The sequence below is a fragment of the Protomyctophum parallelum genome (assembly GCF_964188405.1).
Source record: "Protomyctophum parallelum genome assembly, chromosome: 6".
Lineage (NCBI taxonomy): Eukaryota > Metazoa > Chordata > Actinopteri > Myctophiformes > Myctophidae > Protomyctophum > Protomyctophum parallelum.
In genome coordinates, this window is record NC_139701.1 from 18,165,808 (window position 1) to 18,186,162 (window position 20,355).

General features: G+C 42.1%; 2 protein-coding genes across 3 annotated transcripts; one reads left to right on the plus strand and one right to left on the minus strand.

Annotated features, from left to right (window-relative positions):
• Positions 1–3,031: 3,031 nt before the first annotated feature.
• LOC310860523 (E-selectin-like) lies at positions 3,032–8,322 on the minus strand. 2 transcript variants are annotated; one of them, XM_083767480.1, is made up of 14 exons: positions 8,252–8,322; positions 7,987–8,062; positions 7,090–7,506; positions 6,820–6,930; positions 6,508–6,699; positions 6,114–6,305; positions 5,757–5,960; positions 5,309–5,497; positions 4,946–5,140; positions 4,580–4,789; positions 4,195–4,374; positions 3,942–4,077; positions 3,736–3,815; positions 3,032–3,627 (listed from the first exon to the last, which is right to left on the minus strand). In XM_083767480.1, exons 1-13 carry the CDS (start codon positions 8,252–8,254, stop codon positions 3,749–3,751), a joined length of 2,172 nt encoding a protein of 723 aa, XP_083623606.1. In that variant the 5' UTR covers positions 8,255–8,322; the 3' UTR covers positions 3,032–3,627; positions 3,736–3,748. The 2 variants fall into 2 exon arrangements, with proteins under 2 accessions (XP_083623606.1, XP_083623607.1); XM_083767481.1 differs by lacking the exon at positions 4,580–4,789.
• Positions 8,323–14,392: 6,070 nt separating this feature from the next.
• On the plus strand, positions 14,393–15,529 carry LOC310860527 (14 kDa phosphohistidine phosphatase). The gene is made up of 3 exons (XM_083767485.1): positions 14,393–14,600; positions 14,964–15,088; positions 15,243–15,529. The coding sequence occupies exons 1-3, from the start codon at positions 14,459–14,461 to the stop codon at positions 15,333–15,335; spliced, it is 360 nt and encodes a 119-aa protein (XP_083623611.1). The 5' UTR covers positions 14,393–14,458; the 3' UTR covers positions 15,336–15,529.
• The last annotated feature ends 4,826 nt before the right edge of the window (positions 15,530–20,355 follow it).

A 20,355-nucleotide genomic window follows, 5' to 3' on the forward strand; every position in this document is an offset into this window, starting at 1 on the left:
CCGATCGTCGGAGACTTTGATGCAGACTCTTCGTCCTTATTTGTCGATTTTAGTCAAGTTAGATAGTGTACTTGAAGTAGGAATATTTACTTCACTACAAAGGCAGTACTTGAGCTCATCAAATGTGCTTGCAAAGCAGGTTGCAAGGGACGGTGCAGCTGCTCAAACAATAACCTGCCTTGCACTCCTCTCTGCAAATGCTATGGTGGAGACTGTGTCAACACTATTAGGGAGGACATTCAAGATGATGATGACGAAGATGAATAGATCCTGCAAATAATGTATTGTAGGCATAATTGACCATGGGCTCTTTAAGAGGATAGGTGTGTGCGTGTTGTGTTGTTAGTGTGAGTGCAGTGTGTGAAATTAATGGACACTTTCTGCGTGCATAAAGTGAGAAGTTGCAATACTTTTATTCCCTGCAGTAACACCTGTCAACCATAATGGTAGAATACTAATACACTATCAAAGTACTTTACATAAACGCAAGATATTCTAATTATATTCGAAATACTTGCAAAACACATACATGGGTGCAAGAATAGGGGCAAAACTGGTCCCGGACCCCCTGTGGAAGACCCCTGGTATTAGCTACTACTCATTTTTGTAATCAGTGCCCAGCTACAAAAACTTTTAATGCTTATATTATTATCTAATTTGACATTGTTCTGGAACAGGAGCAGAGCGAGGAATGTAATGAGTACTGAGATGAGTCCGGGGGGTCCCGGGTGAAGAAAGACCCCAACCAAAAGTCAGAAAATATTATTCTGGCTGTGTAAGAAATCAACTAAAAATATAAAAAAACCTATAAAAAAAAATATTATGAAAATCGGACATTCATTGTCTGGCATACTATTATGGGAGGTCCCGAAATATATGACCCCCCAAATAAGGGGTGGGGGTCGGGAAAATTTGAACCCCATCATTTTCTGACAGTTTGGTCCCTATGAAAGCCAAAAAAGGAAAAAAAAACATTTTTAGCAAAAAAATCCTACGGAAATATGCATCGTACCACACTAAGAGCGTCAGATGTAAGCTGGCCGTCGCGCAAGTCGTCGGCGGAAGTGGAGCATTTTCTCCATCCACCACAAGGGGCCAGCTAGGCACTCCAATGTTGAAGCGCTGGGCCCTAGTGGTAAATGGTAAATGGTGCATTTATATAGCGCCTTTATCCAAGGCGCTTTACATAGATTGTGCATTACATTCACCCATTCATACACCGATTGCGGCGGAAGCCATGCAAGGTACCAACCGGGAGCAATTTGGGGTTCAGAGTCTTGCCCAAGGACACTTCGACATGTAGACAGGAGGAGCCGGGATTCGAACCACCGACCCATGGATCATTGGACGACCTGCTCTACCTCCTGAGCCACAGTCGCCCCTGTGGTGGTAAGAGGAAGGACTGCAGGCGGACCCGTGGATTCTTGACGAGGAAACCCCGTGCAACCGAGCGCTCAATGTTAAAGCCCAGCTGCACTTCCGCATTTGGGCACCAAAATTTGGTGCCCAAAGGCTGAATCAGCGGAAATAGACGGTACTTCCGGCAGCCTTCCGGTTGCTTCAAAACGCCACTGAGCAACTTCCACTGACATGAATAGCGGAGGGGGCGGAGCTTCACGCCAGTTCAGTCCTCCTTTTAATACTCCAGTATTTACTTTAATGATCCACCAGCTGTCTAAAAACCTGGTTTTTCGGCAGCCGACAGCCAAAACTGTCGGCAGCGCAAAACAGGTTTCCGCTCCCGTGTGGCAGTACCCTCTCTCTCGCCACGCCACGCACGCACGCACACACACACACACACACACACACACACACACACACACAGGAATAGCCGTGCAGCCTATACGCGGCAGCGAGACAGGACGTTATAATCTTGAGTTTCATTAAATAACTGTCTTTCTCCGCACGCGCACGTGCGCACACAACATTATTCAAGTGAAATGCGTAACGCCAATATTGGGCTAAATAGGCTACCAATACAGGACGTTATAATCTTCAGTTTCATTAAATAACTCTGTCTTTCTCCGCACGCGCACGTGCGCACACAACATTATTCAAGTGAAATGCATAACGCCAATATTGGGCTAATATAGGCTACCAATATGTGGGTAGCCTACAGGGATTTACCCACGGAATGAATATATATATATATATTCATCTATACCAGGACTGCCCACACTTTTGTTTACTTCAGAGCTACTTTCAAAACGAACAGCTCATATACCCACCAAATAAAACTATCATCCCATTGCAGAAAATAGTTACAAAATGTAATTGAGGCTACATACAGTGGTGTCCCCTTCGTCTGTATACCAGGCTGACTTCTATCCACACTTTTCCTGGGCTGTGTGTGCTCCAGTTCCTGTCGATTTGATCCAATGAAAGACAATGAAACTGGTCAGATGAACAATGATATCCAATGAAATCAACAGGAACTGGAGCACACACAGCCCAGGAAAAGTGTGGATAGGTTTTGGAAGGTACCTTTCTTTTTTTTTTTTTATAATCATAATCGGAGCAAATACCGGGCAGTGTGTATGAGCCATAACGTGTTGACTACACTACACTACACTAATAAGGACACATAATAACAACTAATAACCCATCCGTTACTACATGTGGAGTCAACTCCCGCAATTTCCTTCTTCCCATAGTGCGCGGCAACGTAACTCTGGGATGAGCGGCCGCGAAATTCTAGTAATATAATATATTAATATAATGTACATGATTTGAAACCCATTATCTTTTGTATTTTATGCATGTCTTGCGGACATGCACCAACATTTCACTGCTTGTTCCTGTATGAGTGAATGACAAGTAAAACATCATTGATTATTGATCAATATTATCTGTTTTGTCTGGTTATTCTCATCACTTGCAAGGATTGTCTAATATGACTGTAGTTAATGATCATGGTACAACATAGCCATACATTTTAAATGAAAGACATAAGAATGTCATTATAAAAGCTTTTATTAGAGAAAAATCAAACACAACATAATTACATGTTCACATAATACACTGTGGGCCTCATAACCAGCAGTTAGCCTGAATAAATTATACATAAATATGCATAGACATTCTGAGAAGAATGCATTGAATTATTTTTTTCACAGTTGTGTCACAATATATAAATAATAATAATACACAGTATTGTCATTTTACAAACTACCTACACCATTTAGAATAACAAATCTTACAACATTCTAGCACAATAATGTGCTCAATATAAAACTCCCCTTGGGAGTACAGACACATGTAAAAGACATTGATGAAAGAAAACAACCATGGATAATTTTCAAATGCAATAATTTGTATACAAAACCCACTCAATGAGTTTTCTCTTGGTTAAATACAGGTTAAATTATACAACAAATTGAATCTCCTACACGTATGTGGAGAATGGAGATATAGACAAAATACTGATAGGGCCAAGATACTATGGGTTTCCCACCAAATAAACATGAAAGCTTTTAAATATGTCTTCTTTCACAGTTGGTTGAAGTACTGTGACCGCTCAATCGCCGTCGACCAATCGACATCCTTCAAGGGAGAAACACATATTCTCCCAATCACATTTTGCAGCTGCCGGTGTCATTTGAAAGTACAAAAGGGTTCTGGAGATTCCTGAAGAAAGAAACAACAGGTGTTAACTTAGTAATCAAGCTTCCTCACACTAGTTTCCTTCTTAATAAGAGACTGTCACCTACGTCTCAAAGTGTGTCCTGAACTTACCCATGATGCTGCTCTATATGAGGCTGTCACTGTCGATGCTGTTTCTGTAGTGCTGTGGAGGATCCAATAAATCTGACTCACTGAAAAGCACGACACCAGAGGCACATGGTTTACACAACCATACGTGGGTGATGCGGGTGAACACAACAAGAGAGTCAATATTTGATTCATTACAGGAGAGCGCCGACGCCTCGCCTACAACTCACCTGTTCAGCTCAAACTTATTCTTTCTCAGTCTGAGTCGTTTCAGCAGCCAGACAGCCAGGGACAGACCGGACAGTGACGCAGCACCACCTGCTGCCAAACCCAATGTAGTGGGGTTCACTGAAGGCCCAGAAGAACCTGTTGAAAACATAATCAGACATTTTAAACTCCTATCTTGAACTATGCATGCAGAGCTTTAGAGAAATGTTTGTAATGCAGAGAAATGCAGTAGTCCTTTCATATTCTCTTCCTTACGTTGGCAAGTAGGCATCTCTGCGGTCCAATTGCCGTGTTGATTGCAGGTGATGGCCTCTTGTCCGTGTAATGAGTGGCCTTGGTCACACGTGAAGTTGCACTGGGTATTGTATTTCGCCTCAGAATCTGAACAGCTCACAACGCCATTAGCAGGATGCTCAAGGAAGTCGCACGTCACCACTGTGGAATAAGAAAGAGAGATAATTAATTTAACATTGCAAGCAGAAGTGCTAAACACGGGTTTGAATACAACTGTATCCTATATTATCCTATTTTTTAGATGTGTTGATTAAACAAAGCTTTCAACCATTCCATTAACCACATAAAGAGTGTAGAGTGAATGTTAGTATTTCACATGATATCTGAATAAACATCTACACAGTACCTGTGCAGGTAGGAGAGGTAGAGTTCCAATGTCCTGTCTGTGTGCATTCCATGTTCAGGGACCCCTGGAGTTCATGGCCCTCATCACAGCTGAAGGTACAGATTGATCCCTGTGGATGGGGGTCCGCAGGAGACATGGATGAGGAGGGTGTAGGAGACACACAGCTGATCTGGCCTCTCTCAGGAGCCACTGGAGCTGGACACTGCAGTGCTGAGAACAAGATAAGATTTAGATGTCAGTACATATAATGCTGGAATCAGGCTGTTTGGAACCCTAACCCATGAGACAGAAACATATAAAATAATACGTTAAAACAAGCTTGCAATGCTGAGCGAAGTGATGCGTTGTTCGCTTGCAGGGACATACCTGTGCAGGTAGGAGGGGTAGAGTTCCAATGTCCTGTCTGTGTGCATTCCATGTTCAGGGACCCCTGGAGTTCATGGCCCTCGTCACAGCTGAAGGTACAGATTGAGCCCTGAGGAGACATGGATGAGGAGGGTGTAGGAGACACACAGCTGATCCGGCCTGCCAGAGGGGCCACCGGAGCGGGACACTGTAGTGCTGAGAGAAAGATATAAGATTTAGATGTCAATACATCAATCAATCACAAAAGGACACATTCAATAATTGTGATAAATTGTTAATGATTGTGGTAAAAGAAAAAAATATATATATATGTTACAAATTATTTCAGAAATAGGCACAGGCAAAGGTTGTGTGTAACAATACCTTTGCAGTTGGGTATGTCAGTCGTCCACTCTCCCTCTTCAGAACACTGAATATGGGACTCCCCTTGAAGTTCAAAACCTGCACCACACCTGAAATTGCATGTGGCGTCAGGTGGCAGTTCGTTGGTGGCATTACTACTACACTCCACAAGCAGGAAAGCATCTCCTTCAGGTCTCTGGCAAGTAATAGCTGTAGGACAGACGGAGAGAGAGAGACAATGGAAATTAAATGATAAAACATATTTTTCTTTGTGTTTACCTCAAAGCTACTGTACATTTTGTGACCTATGACTAAAGATTGTATGAGGTGTGTTGGCTTGCTGCATTCAAATGCCCCATTTGTAAATGAAGAGTGCTCTGAATCTGAACCAGTACTTCGTACTACACCTGCTTTGAGGATGCTAGAATGATACCTGAAGCAGAATGACACCAATGAAGGTTGTGCTCACCTTCACAATAAGGTATGTTCTCACTCCACTCCTTTGTTGACGTGCATGTCACTGTGTTTGCCCCCACCAGACGGTAGCCCTGGTCGCACGTGAAACTGCAGCTGTTCTCATAACTAAACATCATTTCGATGTTATTATCGCCGCGCAGTGCCCCACAGTTGACAGCTCCGTTCTCTGGGTGCTCTAGAAATGGGCACATGATGGCTGTAAAACAGGAGAACGGTAAGTTAGAATAGATGCGACACGTTTTCCATTACATTATATAGAAAGATGCCAGCAATACAAAAGTACAAAGTGCATTAAAAACATTAAAAACAATCGTTCAGAACACACAGAGAAAGGAATATGGGTCCATACCAACGCAGTGTGGCTGTGAGTCATTCCAGTGTCCTGAGGCTTGACATTGCAGATGGTCAGACATGGAGCCAGCCAGGACATAACCCTCCTTACAGGAAAACGTACAGGTAGACTGGTAGCTGGAGGAGCCCAGTGGATCTGAGCACGTCATCAATCCCTTCTCAGGAGCATACAGTTCCTTACACTGCTTCACTGTAGGAGACAGGACATTTAAAAACACATTTAAAAACACATTTACAACACGTGACATTCGTGACGATGACAATGAGATCTGAATATAATTTGTTGGAATAACGGCATCAATTGAATATCACTACGGATGCGTTTTGTAATATGATATGACATATGGATAAAACCTCTTTGAGTTTGACAAAAACAAATACTCTGAACTTACATTCACAGGTCGGCGGCTGTTCTGACCACTTTCCAGAGCCGTTGCATTTCATGGGACCAGGAGAGCTCAGTTTGTATCCATCCTCGCAGGAATACTGGCACAGGGAGTCGTAGGCATACTCGCCATGCACATGGGAACACTTGACACTCGCTTTTGCATGGACTGTCACCTCCTCTTTGTCACACTGAACAACTGGTAAACAAAACAAAAAACAATTCATATTAGATATGAATGTCCTTGGTATAATCTGGATTTAAAGAAGTGCATCTTGGTATAATAATCTGGACTAAAAGACCACAGGTGTTTTCTTACCATGCTCACACTTATCGCCGTAGAAACCTTCATAACAACTGCATGTGTGGTTGTTGATGGTCTCCACGCATTCTCCGTGTTGGGGTTGGCATGAATCCTTCTTGCAGGCAGCTGTGGACAGAAATGGGGGAAAAGACCGTTGACTTTCACACTAACAGACCAGACTCAAAACTGTTTTATCCATTTGTTACTAGTCTGAGAGTGTACAAATGGGTCCATTTGGTTTAGTTTGTATACTCTCAGAGTTCAATTAATTAATAATTTGCTTACCTGTGAAACATAGAGCCGTCTTCAGCTTCCCACAGTCCTCATCGTTCCACTTGCCTTGTTCTTTGTCCCTCTTAATGTACATCTCCACACAGTCCTCAGCCTGCTTTTTCGCTAACTTCTTTCCATTCTTCTCACCATTGTTTGGTTCGCTCACGGCCCAGTTGGTCGCTTCAGTTGTCAGACTCTTGTTGGTCCCCACCCAGGTCCAGTTGCTGTTGATCTTGCGGATCCCAATCCAGTAGTATCCGTCCTTCTTGGGAAGCCAGCTGTTGAGATGAGCGATCTCCTCCTGGTTCTGAATGGCCACCATGTGTGAGTTGTTCATCCTCTGGCAAAACTCACTGGCGTCGTTCCAGTTCATTCTGGTGTCGGAGTAGAAGTAAGACCAGCTCTCTACTCTTGTCCAGATACTCAGCGCTGAAGAAAGGACAGTTTACTCATTAAGATTGCATTCACATTTTTGTATTCCGCATCAAATATCAGAACTGTATTCACAGCTCTGATATTTGGTGCTATTGTTCAGTATTATACTTAACTTCAGTGGCTTTTCTTCCATTTTATATACAGTATATGATATGATATTGCCCATGTTGTAAGGCTATTTTGTTTTATTATTTATTTATTACTATACTTTATCTTTCTATCATATCTTGTGTAATTATTATCAACATTATTTTTTGTTTTTTTGTTATCAACATTGTTGAGTGACCTTGAGTTACTGAATAATTCCAGTAGCTATAATTCTTATACCTTATTGTACTGTACAACACCTTGAATGTTTGGCGAGGTCTCTATCAGATAATAATCAACTAATGCTGGGTTAATCTGCAAATACTCCTGCTGAAACTGTTTGGCCCCGAATGCTTAGGGTTAAATATTTTAAATAGATTTACATACTTGAATAAATATAGATCAGCGTAATCCATGTAGCAATCTGAGATCCACTGGCTTGATGTAATCCAAAACGGCTGTCCTGTAGCAACACACATGACATAACATTAAATAAATAAATGACCACCTGAAAAAAAAAGTGAATATAGAGAATTGACACACACACACACACACACACACACACACACACACACACACACACACACACACACACACACACACACACACACACACACACACACACACACAAATTGGAACACATCACACTAACCATGATAGGTTTGTGTGAGAATCTGCAGCAGGTAATCTAAAAAGTATGTATATCTGTAGTCTAACTCACACAGAGTATTCTGATTTGGTTGCCTCTCTGCAGCTCTTATAATAAGGGCCAGAGGCCCGCCCCCGAGGCCCGTTTCACTTTTCCCGGGAATGACTCAGATTCAGTGGAAATCCCACCCGCCTCCTCACTTTTTTAATTATCGCCTTCATCCCATTGTGTTGGCCAGACTGAATGATAGAGCTAAGGAAATGGGATACCAACGCAGGACATTATTGTTACTGTGAAAGTGTATAACATTATTGGTAAGTGGATGGTTCTCTGGTAATTCCCACTGCCTCCACGGATTTACAAGCTAATATAGAAAGTCACTTTGTGCCACGTTTTGAGCTAGTGCTGCTAGTAGATCTCCTATCTTATGTGCAACTCTTTGAATATTTTTAACCAAATCTTTGCTTTTGGGGCTCCCTGGAACAAAATATTTTGAGATAGGGGCCGGTGGCCAAAGAAAGACATACATTTGGGCATCCTTGAACATTTGAGCACCACTGATATAGCAAAGTAAAATACAGTTTGATGCAAAAATGAAAGTCATGGGTCTAAGACTGGCAGAGCAGCAGTGAATAAACAATGAGGGTACTTAAAATACAAAACGAATTATGCAGTAAATCCCATTTCAAAAGTTTTCAAATGTATAAATGTCCATTACCGCAAGCAAGGAAATACAGTACCTTGTTTTGTTGTATTTTGTGTCAATTTATTCATTTAATTAATGTATTATGTAGCCGTGTAATAAGCGGATTCTCGTCGGTGGTTAATCACCCTGTCGGTGAATTATCTCCCAACAATAGCTAGACATTATCCCTTACATAATGGCATGGGATTGCATTTCCCACTCTCATGCATTTTATTTATGCAAAATAATAAATAAAAGTGAATAATGGGATTGCATTTCTCACTCTCATGCACACAAGCACACGTGTTAATGTGTATTTTATGAGGGTCTAGGGAAGATGGGTTACAGTAGTAGAGACGCCTGGCCTGTTGACTGGTAGCCAACAGGTTTTTCCGTGATGGATCATATCCTTCCTGTTCGACCGAGGGCAACAGCTTACATGAGAGTGATGAGACCCACTGACCCACCTGAAAAACAATAGATGTCCTACTTTTAACAGATAACAAGCAGTTAAAACTACCTCCTGTCAAACTACTAACTACTGAAAGGGAAGAAATGTAATGCCAGCACTCAATACATCCTTTTTACATGATTTATTTATTTACCTTCCTCAGCATTGACAACGCTGAGGAAGGCCCACTAGGCCACTATTGAGTGCTGGCAGTCTTAAAGAAATGATTATGTGAATCCCTACTCTCCTTGAAAACTGCTCTCAAAGAGCACAAGTGGATGGCTGCAATTCGAAAGTGGGCCCAGTAAAAAGTCCCCCCCCCCCCCTACCCTTTAATGTACATAAGCCTATTTCTTTTGATTTGTAACCATTTGGTTAGATTGAATATGAAGGACCCCAATGGAAACAAGCCATAGTCAGTGGTTTCTTGGGTTATAAAGCAGACATTCAGTGTACATTCCTATGCTTTTTTCCTCAGTAATACTAATACATTATTCAATCAATCAATAAAGTGAAAGTGGCCACCTAAAAGTAGCGAAATGATTAAATACATCAATGACCAATGGATACAAGAAGAGTGGGCACCGCTATGCAAAATTTGCCATGTAGTGCAAAATTTAAAAAAATGAAATAAATGTTTTTGTCTTTATGTATTGTAAAGTATATGATTCATTTGAACATGCAAAATGCATCATCAGAACGACTATGTCTTATGTCCAACATTAGCCTATTGGATTTACACGTTTTGCATTTTGTAGCCATTGTAGAAATACTAGCCCTTTTTAATGTCAAATATGTGTAGGCCTACAGTTTTCCAATTTTTGGGGGATGTTTTTGTAACATATACATTTTGGACTAAATAGCCAATTTAATTTTACATCACGGTGCCCACTCTTCCTTACTGATCCAACTGCTCAAAACACATCATCTTTTGGTTCAAGTTCAATGTTATCATAACATTTAAAGTTTTTTTAGGCTCAACATTCAACTTTTTAGTCTCAACATTCAACTTTTTATTTATAATTATTTAAATATATATAAATAAATAAATTGTAGGCTGCACCTTTAAGAGGCTTCAAAAGTCTGGTACGCCCATGTTAGGACGGCTAGAGAGGGAGCTGAGCTGAACGGAAGTGGAGGTTGGATGTGATTGCGGATGGCTCCGTCTAATGAGCAAATTTAAGACTTCCGCTCTGAGAGCTAGCAGATTTAAGACATCCGGTTGCCTTCAGAATAAAATAATATTTTAATTCGTTAATTAAATAACTATTACGTTACATTATTAGTGTAAAAGTGTGTTCTTTTCGTTAAGAATCACCCAACAAGGATTGTAGTTTAGCCCAGCCGGGCAATAGTTTATTATAAAGTCCCGTGCTAAGAGTAGTAATAAACAACCTGTCAGCTCAGTCTAGTGCAACCAACAACAGGTACCGTGCGAGAGGTGCAACCAACAACAGGCACCGTGCGGAACCGTGCGTCACGCACTTGTATAAGCAAGGTTCCTATCCAAACAATAAAGGTTCCTATTTCATCAAGAAATAATACACCTATTATAACAATTAGTATTATTATTACATTACAGTTATTGTAAAGACACACATTATGTTTCTGTGTAAAAATAAGTAATTCAATTACTAATAAGTAATTAAATAATAATAAAAGTTATCTAAATGGATAAATGCTATTCACTGGAGTGCATGGACTTTATAAAGTGGACACTGGACAAAAGAGGCCTCCGCGAGGCAACTATCTGGACATACCCACACGTTCGGGGAGATGTCCTCTACCACACTCCACTCTCCGCTAAGCGGGAGAGGTGTAAAATTCTATTACTTTGCAATGCATGTTATAGGCCAGTGATTTCATGTCAATGCCAATTTTGAGCATTGACCTCAGTAGAAGGGCTGCTGCTGTGAATTTTACACATCTCCCGCTTAGCGGAGAGTGGAGTGTGGTAGAGGACATCTCCCCGAAAGTGTGGGTATGTCCAGATAGTTGCCTCGCGGAGGCCTCTTTGTCCAGTGTCCATTCTGGGTCCGGAAACGGTACTTTTTGTCAGCCTTGACCACAGTAAAAGGTCTGCTGCTGTGAATTTTACACCTCTCCCGCTTAGCGGAGAGTGTGGTGTGGTAGAGGACATCTCCCCGAACGTGTGGGTATGTCCAGATAGTTGCCTCGCGGAGGCCTCTTTGTCCAGTGTCCATTCTGGGTCCGGAAACGGTACTTTTTTCAGCATTGACCACAGTAGACGGTCTGCTGCTGTGAATTTTACACCTCTCCCGCTTAGCGGAGAGTGTGGTGTGGTAGAGGACATCTCCCCGAACGTGTGGGTATGTCCAGATAGTTGCCTCGCGGAGGCCTCTTTGTCCAGTGTCCATTCTGGGTCCGGAAACGGTACTTTTTTCAGCATTGACCACAGTAGAAGGGCTGCTGCTGTGAATTTTACACCTCTCCCGCTTAGCGGAGAGTGTGGTGTGGTAGAGGACATCTCCCCGAACGCGTGGGTATGTCCAGATAGTTGCCTCGCGGAGCCGTCTTTTGTCCAGTGTCCATTCTGGGTCCGGAAACGGTACTTTTTTCAGCATTGACCACAGTAGAAGGTCTGCTGCTGTGAATTTTACACCTCTCCCGCTTAGCGGAGAGTGGGGTGTGGTAGAGGACATCTCCCCGAACGCGTGGGTATGTCCAGATAGTTGCCTCGCGGAGGCCTCTTTGTCCAGTGTCCATTCTGGGTCCGGAAACGGTACTTTTTTCAGCATTGACCACAGTAGAAGGTCTGCTGCTGTGAATTTTACACCTCTCCCGCTTAGCGGAGAGTGTGGTGTGGTAGAGGACATCTCCCCGAACGTGTGGGTATGTCCAGATAGTTGCCTCGCGGAGGCCTCTTTGTCCAGTGTCCATTCTGGGTCCGGAAACGGTACTTTTTTCAGCATTGACCACAGTAGACGGTCTGCTGCTGTGAATTTTACACCTCTCCCGCTTAGCGGAGAGTGTGGTGTGGTAGAGGACATCTCCCCGAACGTGTGGGTATGTCCAGATAGTTGCCTCGCGGAGGCCTCTTTGTCCAGTGTCCATTCTGGGTCCGGAAACGGTACTTTTTGTCAGCATTGACCACAGTAGAAGGGCTGCTGCTGTGAATTTTACACCTCTCCCGCTTAGCGGAGAGTGGGGTGTGGTAGAGGACATCTCCCCGAACGCGTGGGTATGTCCAGATAGTTGCCTCGCGGAGCCGTCTTTTGTCCAGTGTCCACTTTATAAAGTCCATGCACTCCAGTGAATAGCATTTATCCATTTAGATAACTTTATTATTATTATTATAATGATTTAATTACTTATTTTTACACAGAAACATAATGTGTGTCTTATAGCATCATATAGCATCATTTAAATGCTTAATTTGTAGTTTTAATGTGCAAATTAAACTTTTTTTCAATACTCTAGAGGTTACTCTTATTTTGAAGAGATCGTCCACCGGAAGCCTTAAATCTGTTCATTAGATCTGTTCACTAGACGCTGCCATTGCGGATGGCGTGCTTTTGTCCCACAAGCCCGTGCACAAGCCCGTGCAGGCGTATGGCTAGGAGGAAGGAACCCGGGAGAGGGGAGGGCAGGAGAAGGGACAGCGACGATGACATACCACGGTTTTGTCCTTTTTCACCGCCGCGGGGAGAGAAAGCATGGAGCTCTGAGTCGGATGAAGGGGAAATTACGTCAAAGGAATCAGACCGCGGAATTCAATATGCAGAGGACGATAAGAGAGGTTACCAAGAGAGGAAAAGGAAAAGGGATGAGGTAGATAGTGCAGGAAGCAAAGACAGCCAGAATGCTAAATTTGTTGTTGGAATGAAAGCGGAGACCAAAACAAACGGTATTTTCAGCAATCAACATGCAGTAGCAAAGTTCATAGAGGGAAAAGTTGGGAAAATACGGTCATTGAGAGCTACAAGGAGTGGAATTGTGATAATTGAATGTGTATCCAAGAAGCAGATGAAGGATGTCTTGAGGATCACGGAGTTGGAGAATCATAGCATTGTATCATGTTTCCGAATGGGAGAGAAGCAACATAGGAAAGGGGTTATCAGTGCAGTACCACTGACTCTAGACATGGGATTGTTTGATGACGTTGATGGTGTGGTTGAGTTCAGGAGGTTGACACGGTTCAGAGACGGGATGAAGGAGGAAAGTACCTCAATTTGTGTGACATTTGAAGGCGAGCTGCCTGAAAGAATCTATCTTGGGTACATCAGTTACAGAGTTAGGTCATACGAACAAGCGCCACTCAGGTGCTTCTGTTGCCAGGATTATGGCCATGTTGCTGCGGTGTGCAGAGGAGCCAGTAGATGCAGGAGATGTGGAAAGACAGAGTGCATCGACTTGAAATGTGACGTGGAAAAGTACCGGAGAGGTGCATCCATTGTGAAGGAAAGCATGGTGCAGGAGCGGCAATTTGTCCTAAAAGAGTTAAGGAAGTGAAAATAAATAAGATAAGGAAAGAAAAGAGAATTACGTATGCTGAAGCTGTGAGGAAGCTGGATGGGACTGAAACTGTGCATGTTGTGCAACGTGAACCAGAGCAGAATATGAAGGAAACGGGTGAACCAAACATTTGCTGTGACAAGAAAAAATTCCTGGCATTCATAGCCATGGTTATAAACTGTGCTGTGGAAATTCCACGGAAATCAGAGAGGATCAAGATGGTGCTTGAGGCAGCCAGGAGGTTCCTGGGCGTGGAAGATATAAGTGGAGAAGAATTGAATGACACATTGAAAGAAGAATTTGCACAACCATCTCAGGCCTTAGGGTCTGGGATGTAGGGAATGGACATAAACTGAAGGGGAGCTAGTCGGGGTTTTGTTTTATTTTATTTTATTTTCGATACAAAGTTTACAAAATAGTTTTTATACGCTTGTACAGTAGGTGGCGGTATGCACCTTTATGTTGGTTGCGATCCGCCATAAAACTCAGAGAAGAAGAAGTTAGGACGGCTCTACAGTCTACTCTACACACTCTGGCTTTCCTTGGAAGAACGTTGTCAGCGGTCCCCCCTGGTGCTTTGAGACTAGGCATTGCAGCTATGGCAGACGCGCTGGCTAAAGTCCCCGATGTTGAGATTGATCCTGCAGGAACTTTTAAGTATATATTAGTGAGGATAAATGTAAAAGACGGAGACGTGCACAAAGACATAGTAAGAGGCACAAAAGATGCCAAGTATCACAGTAAGTTCAAGCTAGTAGCGAGCTAGGCTAGTTTTGGTGCGCGTTGCTTGATCTTGCTTTGCTTCGATTGCAGGGCAGGAAGCAGGCTATGCTTGTCTTAAATGAGTCATGGTCGACAGGTGCGTTTTTAACTATGGTCTTCATTCAAACGAAGAGCTGACGAAAATACTGTGTGGACCAATTTCACCCCATATAAGGTCCTCAGAAAGGTGCAGTGCACATGTGCACGTGTAAACTGGACGTGCTACTGTCTGTATAGTACATGGTTCATGGTTCAAAAAAGTATTATATTGAATATAATTGCTGATGCTGGTCATTTAAGTCCAGCATGTGTATAATTATAGATATGTTCTGGTTTTATAGATAACATATTTGAGAAGGTCAACCCAGCCATGGAGGCATTGGGACTAGAGTGCAAGTGTCTTGGAGGTGGCAAAATAGAGCACAACACTGACAACAAAACACTGAGGGTGTTTGGAGAATCAACTGTAAGTGCATCATTGCATGGATAGGAGATGCAAGTTCTTATTCTCACTCTCTCACACACACACACACACACACACACACACACACACACACAAATCGTACAAATATATTTGTCTTTATATATTAATATTGTCAATATTTGTCCAACCTTTTCAGGGCTTTGGCAAAGCTGACCACTCTGTATCCGTTGAAAAGCTGAAGACTGCTTTCAGTGACTATGCGATCACCTGGTCAGATGACACAGAATAAGATGGAAACTACTAGCAATCAATGTCACTTTTCCTGTCGGATAACTGCAGCATTATCTGGAATGTGAATGCCACCGATTTCTCTTTTTCTTATTCTTATCTCTGAAGCAAAAGGCCAGTTACAAACTCTAGTCTGTATTGGACCTTTTGTATAATTCAATATCACCATGTGAAATATTAAAATAAACAATTGAACTTCTGTCTGCTGACTTTTGAATATAAATTATATACTGTAGTAGGATATATAACATTTTATCAGCTTTTCAAATTTCCCATAGCTGTGCCAGAACAAAATGAGAACTGGATGACTGAAACAACTATCAAAAGCTGGAAGTTAGAACAACTATGTAGAATAAGCATACTTAACATTATGGAGCTGTTATACTGTATGAGAACTGTCAGCCGGAAACAATATCAGACAACCTAATGTAGTAGCCGGGGAGCCACAGGCCCTAAAGCTCTGCTCAAGGAATAGAGATTAACCTGTGATGTCAATGTCATGATATACTTTTTATTTGTGTTCTGTTCTATCTATAATGAGAGGTCTGCTCTGCCGGGGACATTTTTGTATACCACACCACACCATAGACAACGAATATAAGGCAACATTTTCCAAATTTCATCATGCTTTAAGTAGCATGATTCTGAATCCATTCCAAGCATTAATTTTGCATGAAAAACACTCCTTGGCCTAAATTCGGCCATAGCCACTAGCCCAAATGTGCTGAATGGACGTTTTTAGACCAAGGAGTGTTTCCGGGACACATGCGTATAAATTCAACAAACATATTTCTGCAACCTCTTTGAGTAACCAGGGTCTATGAGCCAAGTGAAATTCCCCACAGGAAGGTAATAGCAAAACATCCTGCTGCCTTGAGGGAAAGTTTGAGCTATATAAATAGATAAGGAGTTGCTATGGTGTCATCTGTTTGTGAGTGCTATGGCCTAGTATTTTGTTTAGTATTTTCTTTTTCTGTATTTATTTATTCAGCACAGTATGAAAACAAGACAATAGACAAATATAAAAAGGGGAAAGTGCTAGGCTGAGGCAAAAAGCCCAAGGGTCTTATACGAGGCCTCTACCTATGTAAGACCATACTGTAGGTAGAGCCCGCACACCACAGGTACAAGAAAGACATTCTTGACACATGACCTGATGAAGATCAAATAGATCGAAACGTTGTCAGAGATTTTTCAATAAAGATTGATTGATTGATTGATTGAAATATTTATTAACAGTTTGTAGAATTTACAGTACATTTTAAGCACAAACTCAATACAAAGACTGTTAACTGTGAGTGGACGACCCAATTAAGCATTACACTTGTTTACAACAGGGTCCACATTGTTCAATTCATCAAAACATTTAGAGACATACAAATAGACACTTCTATGTAGCTAAAGAACAGAACAGGAATTCATCATATAGGAAGCAAAAAGGGAAAAGATACATATACAGTGAGGGGAAATGGGGTGGGGATTTTACAGAGGTCAGTTTCGAATAGCAGCCATCCGTAGGTGCCCTTTGAGAGCCGTTTTGAAGGAGTAGAGCGGTTTTGAAGGAAAGAACGTCTTTCTTGTACCTGTGGTGTGCGGGCTCCATCCAATATCTACATATGGAAAAGTGTTCATCAGAAACGCAACTTAATGACTCATCAACAACACACGTGAATTATGAGTCATGGTGGAAATACATCTTCCTGCCAGCGTATCCAGCCAGTTTCCTGCACACCGATTAGAAAGGTAAAACATGACCTCCACGTTCTTGTAAATCACTGAGCTTCGCCTGTAATGTGGGTAAGGGTTGTTTGCCAAAATCAAACTTTAATGACTGTATCTTTAAGTCTACTATCATAGCTAGTATAGCATACATTCTGTATTTCAAATACAGAATGTAAATTACCTTCCCAGCCCAAGTTGGCATATAGGCCAACTTGGGTTGTGGCATCATTCTGCAAAAGTATACATTTATCCATGTGCTTTTTTTTTTTTAAGGGGCACTATGTAAATAAAATATTTTTGTCCAATCTGTATGATAGACTATGTTAATACAATATAATTTATACAATTGGGGTGGTTGTATTTGATCTCCCTGCTCTTTTATTGAGCCATTTAGATTGTGTCAAAGGTCATGTCTCATCTAGACACAGGATCTGACACGAATTTTGATCTGATGGTCAAGATTCAATTTATCCCCTGAGCAAGTAGACAGGCTCTATGAGCTCAACGGCAAAAAATCAGGACTTGCGCAGGAAACCGTGTTCAGTCATGCACATGGAGCCATGCACATTCATTTAAATTCCAATTTGATGTGGTAAGGAATCTAAGGATGTTATAGAGGCATCTGAGAAAGAAAAAAATGATTGAATCGGGTCTAAGTGTTTGCGTTGCATTAATCTACTCCCATTTCCTAAAATAAGAAGTTAGTCCCTTCCTGTAGCAACAGCCACTCACACCTCAAGCTGCCGGGAACAAAGTAAAACAATACAGGAGATGGTTTACCACAGCACTCAAGATCGTATCACTCTCTAGACTAGAAGAAGAACAATAGTGGGTTGTACACTACATGAAATCATTAAGGCACCAGCCACTGAACCACCCAGAGGCTTCAAAGGGAGAAATACCTCTCTTGTGCATATTTGGAAATGAGCCTAAACCACTTCCTTCCCATAAAATTATTGTTAGCCTTTACAGTAAGCCATAGGCATATTTGTTACCTATATAATTACTGTACAGCAATTTATCCTGTTCTATTTCCAATTCCCATAAATGAATATTTAACATTATTTTATTTTATTTGCGTTCACATTTAACAAGAAACTCTTGAACACAAACAATAGTAGATGCACAAACTTGGGAAGCTCAACAAGTACAGGAAGCATTCTCTTCCAATTATCACAGAACTTTGCCAAAGCCTTAGCTCTTGGCTTGGGCATTCCAATCTGCAGGCCTCTACCAACTGATTTATGGACATTAGAGGCTTCCAAATATGAACAGAAGCAGTTTACATTAAGTAACCAAATATTATTTAAAAAAACATTCAGAATGTGACAGTTTCAGTTGCACACGCACACCCACACACACACACACACACACACACACACACACACACACACACACACACACACACACACACACACACACAGTAATGCCGAATCAACCCCTCCGAGGGCCCTGGCACTACACGCCAAATCAAAAGGCCCCATGCACATGCACGAAGTGATTCACATGCGCGTAACACAATCGAGAACGACACTTTTTGCGTTTGCGCACCCAGTGAATGAGAGCACTATCGCCGCTGCTCCCATAGAGTTATAAGGCTGCTCCCCGACTAAATCTCCTCCCACCGAGTGGTTAAGAAACTGTTGGATAACCAAACACTAGCTGGGGTTCTTGTGTTGCGTTACATTGAAATCGATGACCTATGATTCTATGAATACGGTTTTGACGGACGGAAGCAATAGCTATTTGAATTTTGAAATAGTCTCACACATGGCGTCGGCCCTGCAAACTGGAGGCCCTGGCACTTAAACTCCACTAAATTCCATTGACCATTGTTAATCCGGGCCTGCACAGTGCACACAGTCACACACACACCTTTTTCCAATTTCTTTTTTTAGGCCCGCCTGACATAATACATGCAAGTAGGCTTAGTAGGGAGGACAGTTTTTAAGTGATTTAATAATTAATGTAACAAATTCTATAACTGCAAAAAAACATTCAGAGGTGGCGCCATGGCGGAAATGTGCTTGAAATAACTGAAATTTAGGTTAAATACATTTTTTTTATGAAGAAGACAGATTAGATAGAGACTCTCACAGTCTCACAGATTCACATCACTCCAGAGTCAGACTCCCTGACCTGTGCTCATCATCCCTCGCTCATCAGTTCTTGCCATATGATTGGTTTAATCTCGACTAGAACTTCTGAAAATAAAAATAACTGGCAAGCAGAGGACATAGGAGCACAATCCAACATGTACCTCAGACAGAACTACAGCAACTACTTGCATATATATACACAGACGGGTCTAAGAACGAGCAGCACAGGGTGGGAATAGGAGTGTTTATACCAGAGTTTAATGTCAAGATAGCAAAAAGGGGCCCAGGCCGTAGCGTAACGGTCTGGGCACCGGACTGGTAATCCAGTCGCAGTGTGCCGCGGGTTCGACTCCCGGACCCGACACGGCCTTTACTGCATGTCATCCCCCATCTCTCTCCCGTTTCCTGTCAGCCTACTGTCTGTCCCTTCAAAAATCAATAAAAGGCGTAAGCCGCAAAAAAATATCTTAAAAAAAAAAAATATATAGCAAAAAGGATACCAGACCACTTATCAGTGCACACAGCAGAGGCGGTGGCAATCATCACTGGGTTACAATGGGTGGAGGAGGTTAGACCAGAGCGGGTGGTGGTGTGCACAGACTCACTAGCAGTGCTGAAGAGCCTACAGTCTGAAAAGTCAGTGAGAGAGGACCTAGTCATTGATATTAACCAGTACTTACTAGGACTACACAGAGGTGGCCTGGATATCCAGTTTTGTTGGGTGCCAGCACATAAGGGGCTGGCAGGGAACGAGAGGGCGGACAAGCTTGCCAAAAGGGCAACCCAGCAGGAGGTAGTACTACGAGTGCTATTAGGAAAGGGTGAAGGGAAAGCAATGGTCAAAAAGAAAGGGATGGAAATCTGGCAGAGAAGGTGGGACGAAGACCCAAAAGGACGAGGGTATTACAAGGTACAAAAAACAGTAACTTTTTACCATAAGGCAGAAAGCAATAAATGTGGAAGTTGTGGGGAAACAGAGAATGTTGAGCCTGTTTTAATGAACTGTGATAGATAGAGGAAAGAGCACAACTGAAGGACAAAGTAAATGATGCAGGACGGGAATGGGATTTGTCAGGGATCCTTGGAACAGAGGGAAAGGGTGTAGCTATGGTGAGGAAGGCACTGCATTTTTATATACTACAAACCTGAGTAGTAGGATATAGGCTAAATAGCAATAGGAAATTGACATGATGTTACATA

Bases quoted from the DNA above. Each gene is read 5' to 3' on its own strand.
- LOC310860523 (XM_083767480.1), bottom strand. The intron at 4,375-4,579 runs GTACTGTGTAGA...CTTATTCCACAG, and splicing joins TACCTCTCCTACCTGCACAG to TGGTGACGTGCGACTTCCTT. The intron at 4,078-4,194 runs GTAAGGAAGAGA...TGTTTTCAACAG, and splicing joins AGAGATGCCTACTTGCCAAC to GTTCTTCTGGGCCTTCAGTG.
- LOC310860527 (XM_083767485.1), top strand. From the start codon at position 14,459: ATGGCAGACGCGCTGGCTAAAGTCCCCGATGTTGAGATTGATCCTGCA. The intron at 14,601-14,963 runs GTAAGTTCAAGC...CTGGTTTTATAG, and splicing joins AAAAGATGCCAAGTATCACA to ATAACATATTTGAGAAGGTC. The intron at 15,089-15,242 runs GTAAGTGCATCA...CAACCTTTTCAG, and splicing joins GGGTGTTTGGAGAATCAACT to GGCTTTGGCAAAGCTGACCA.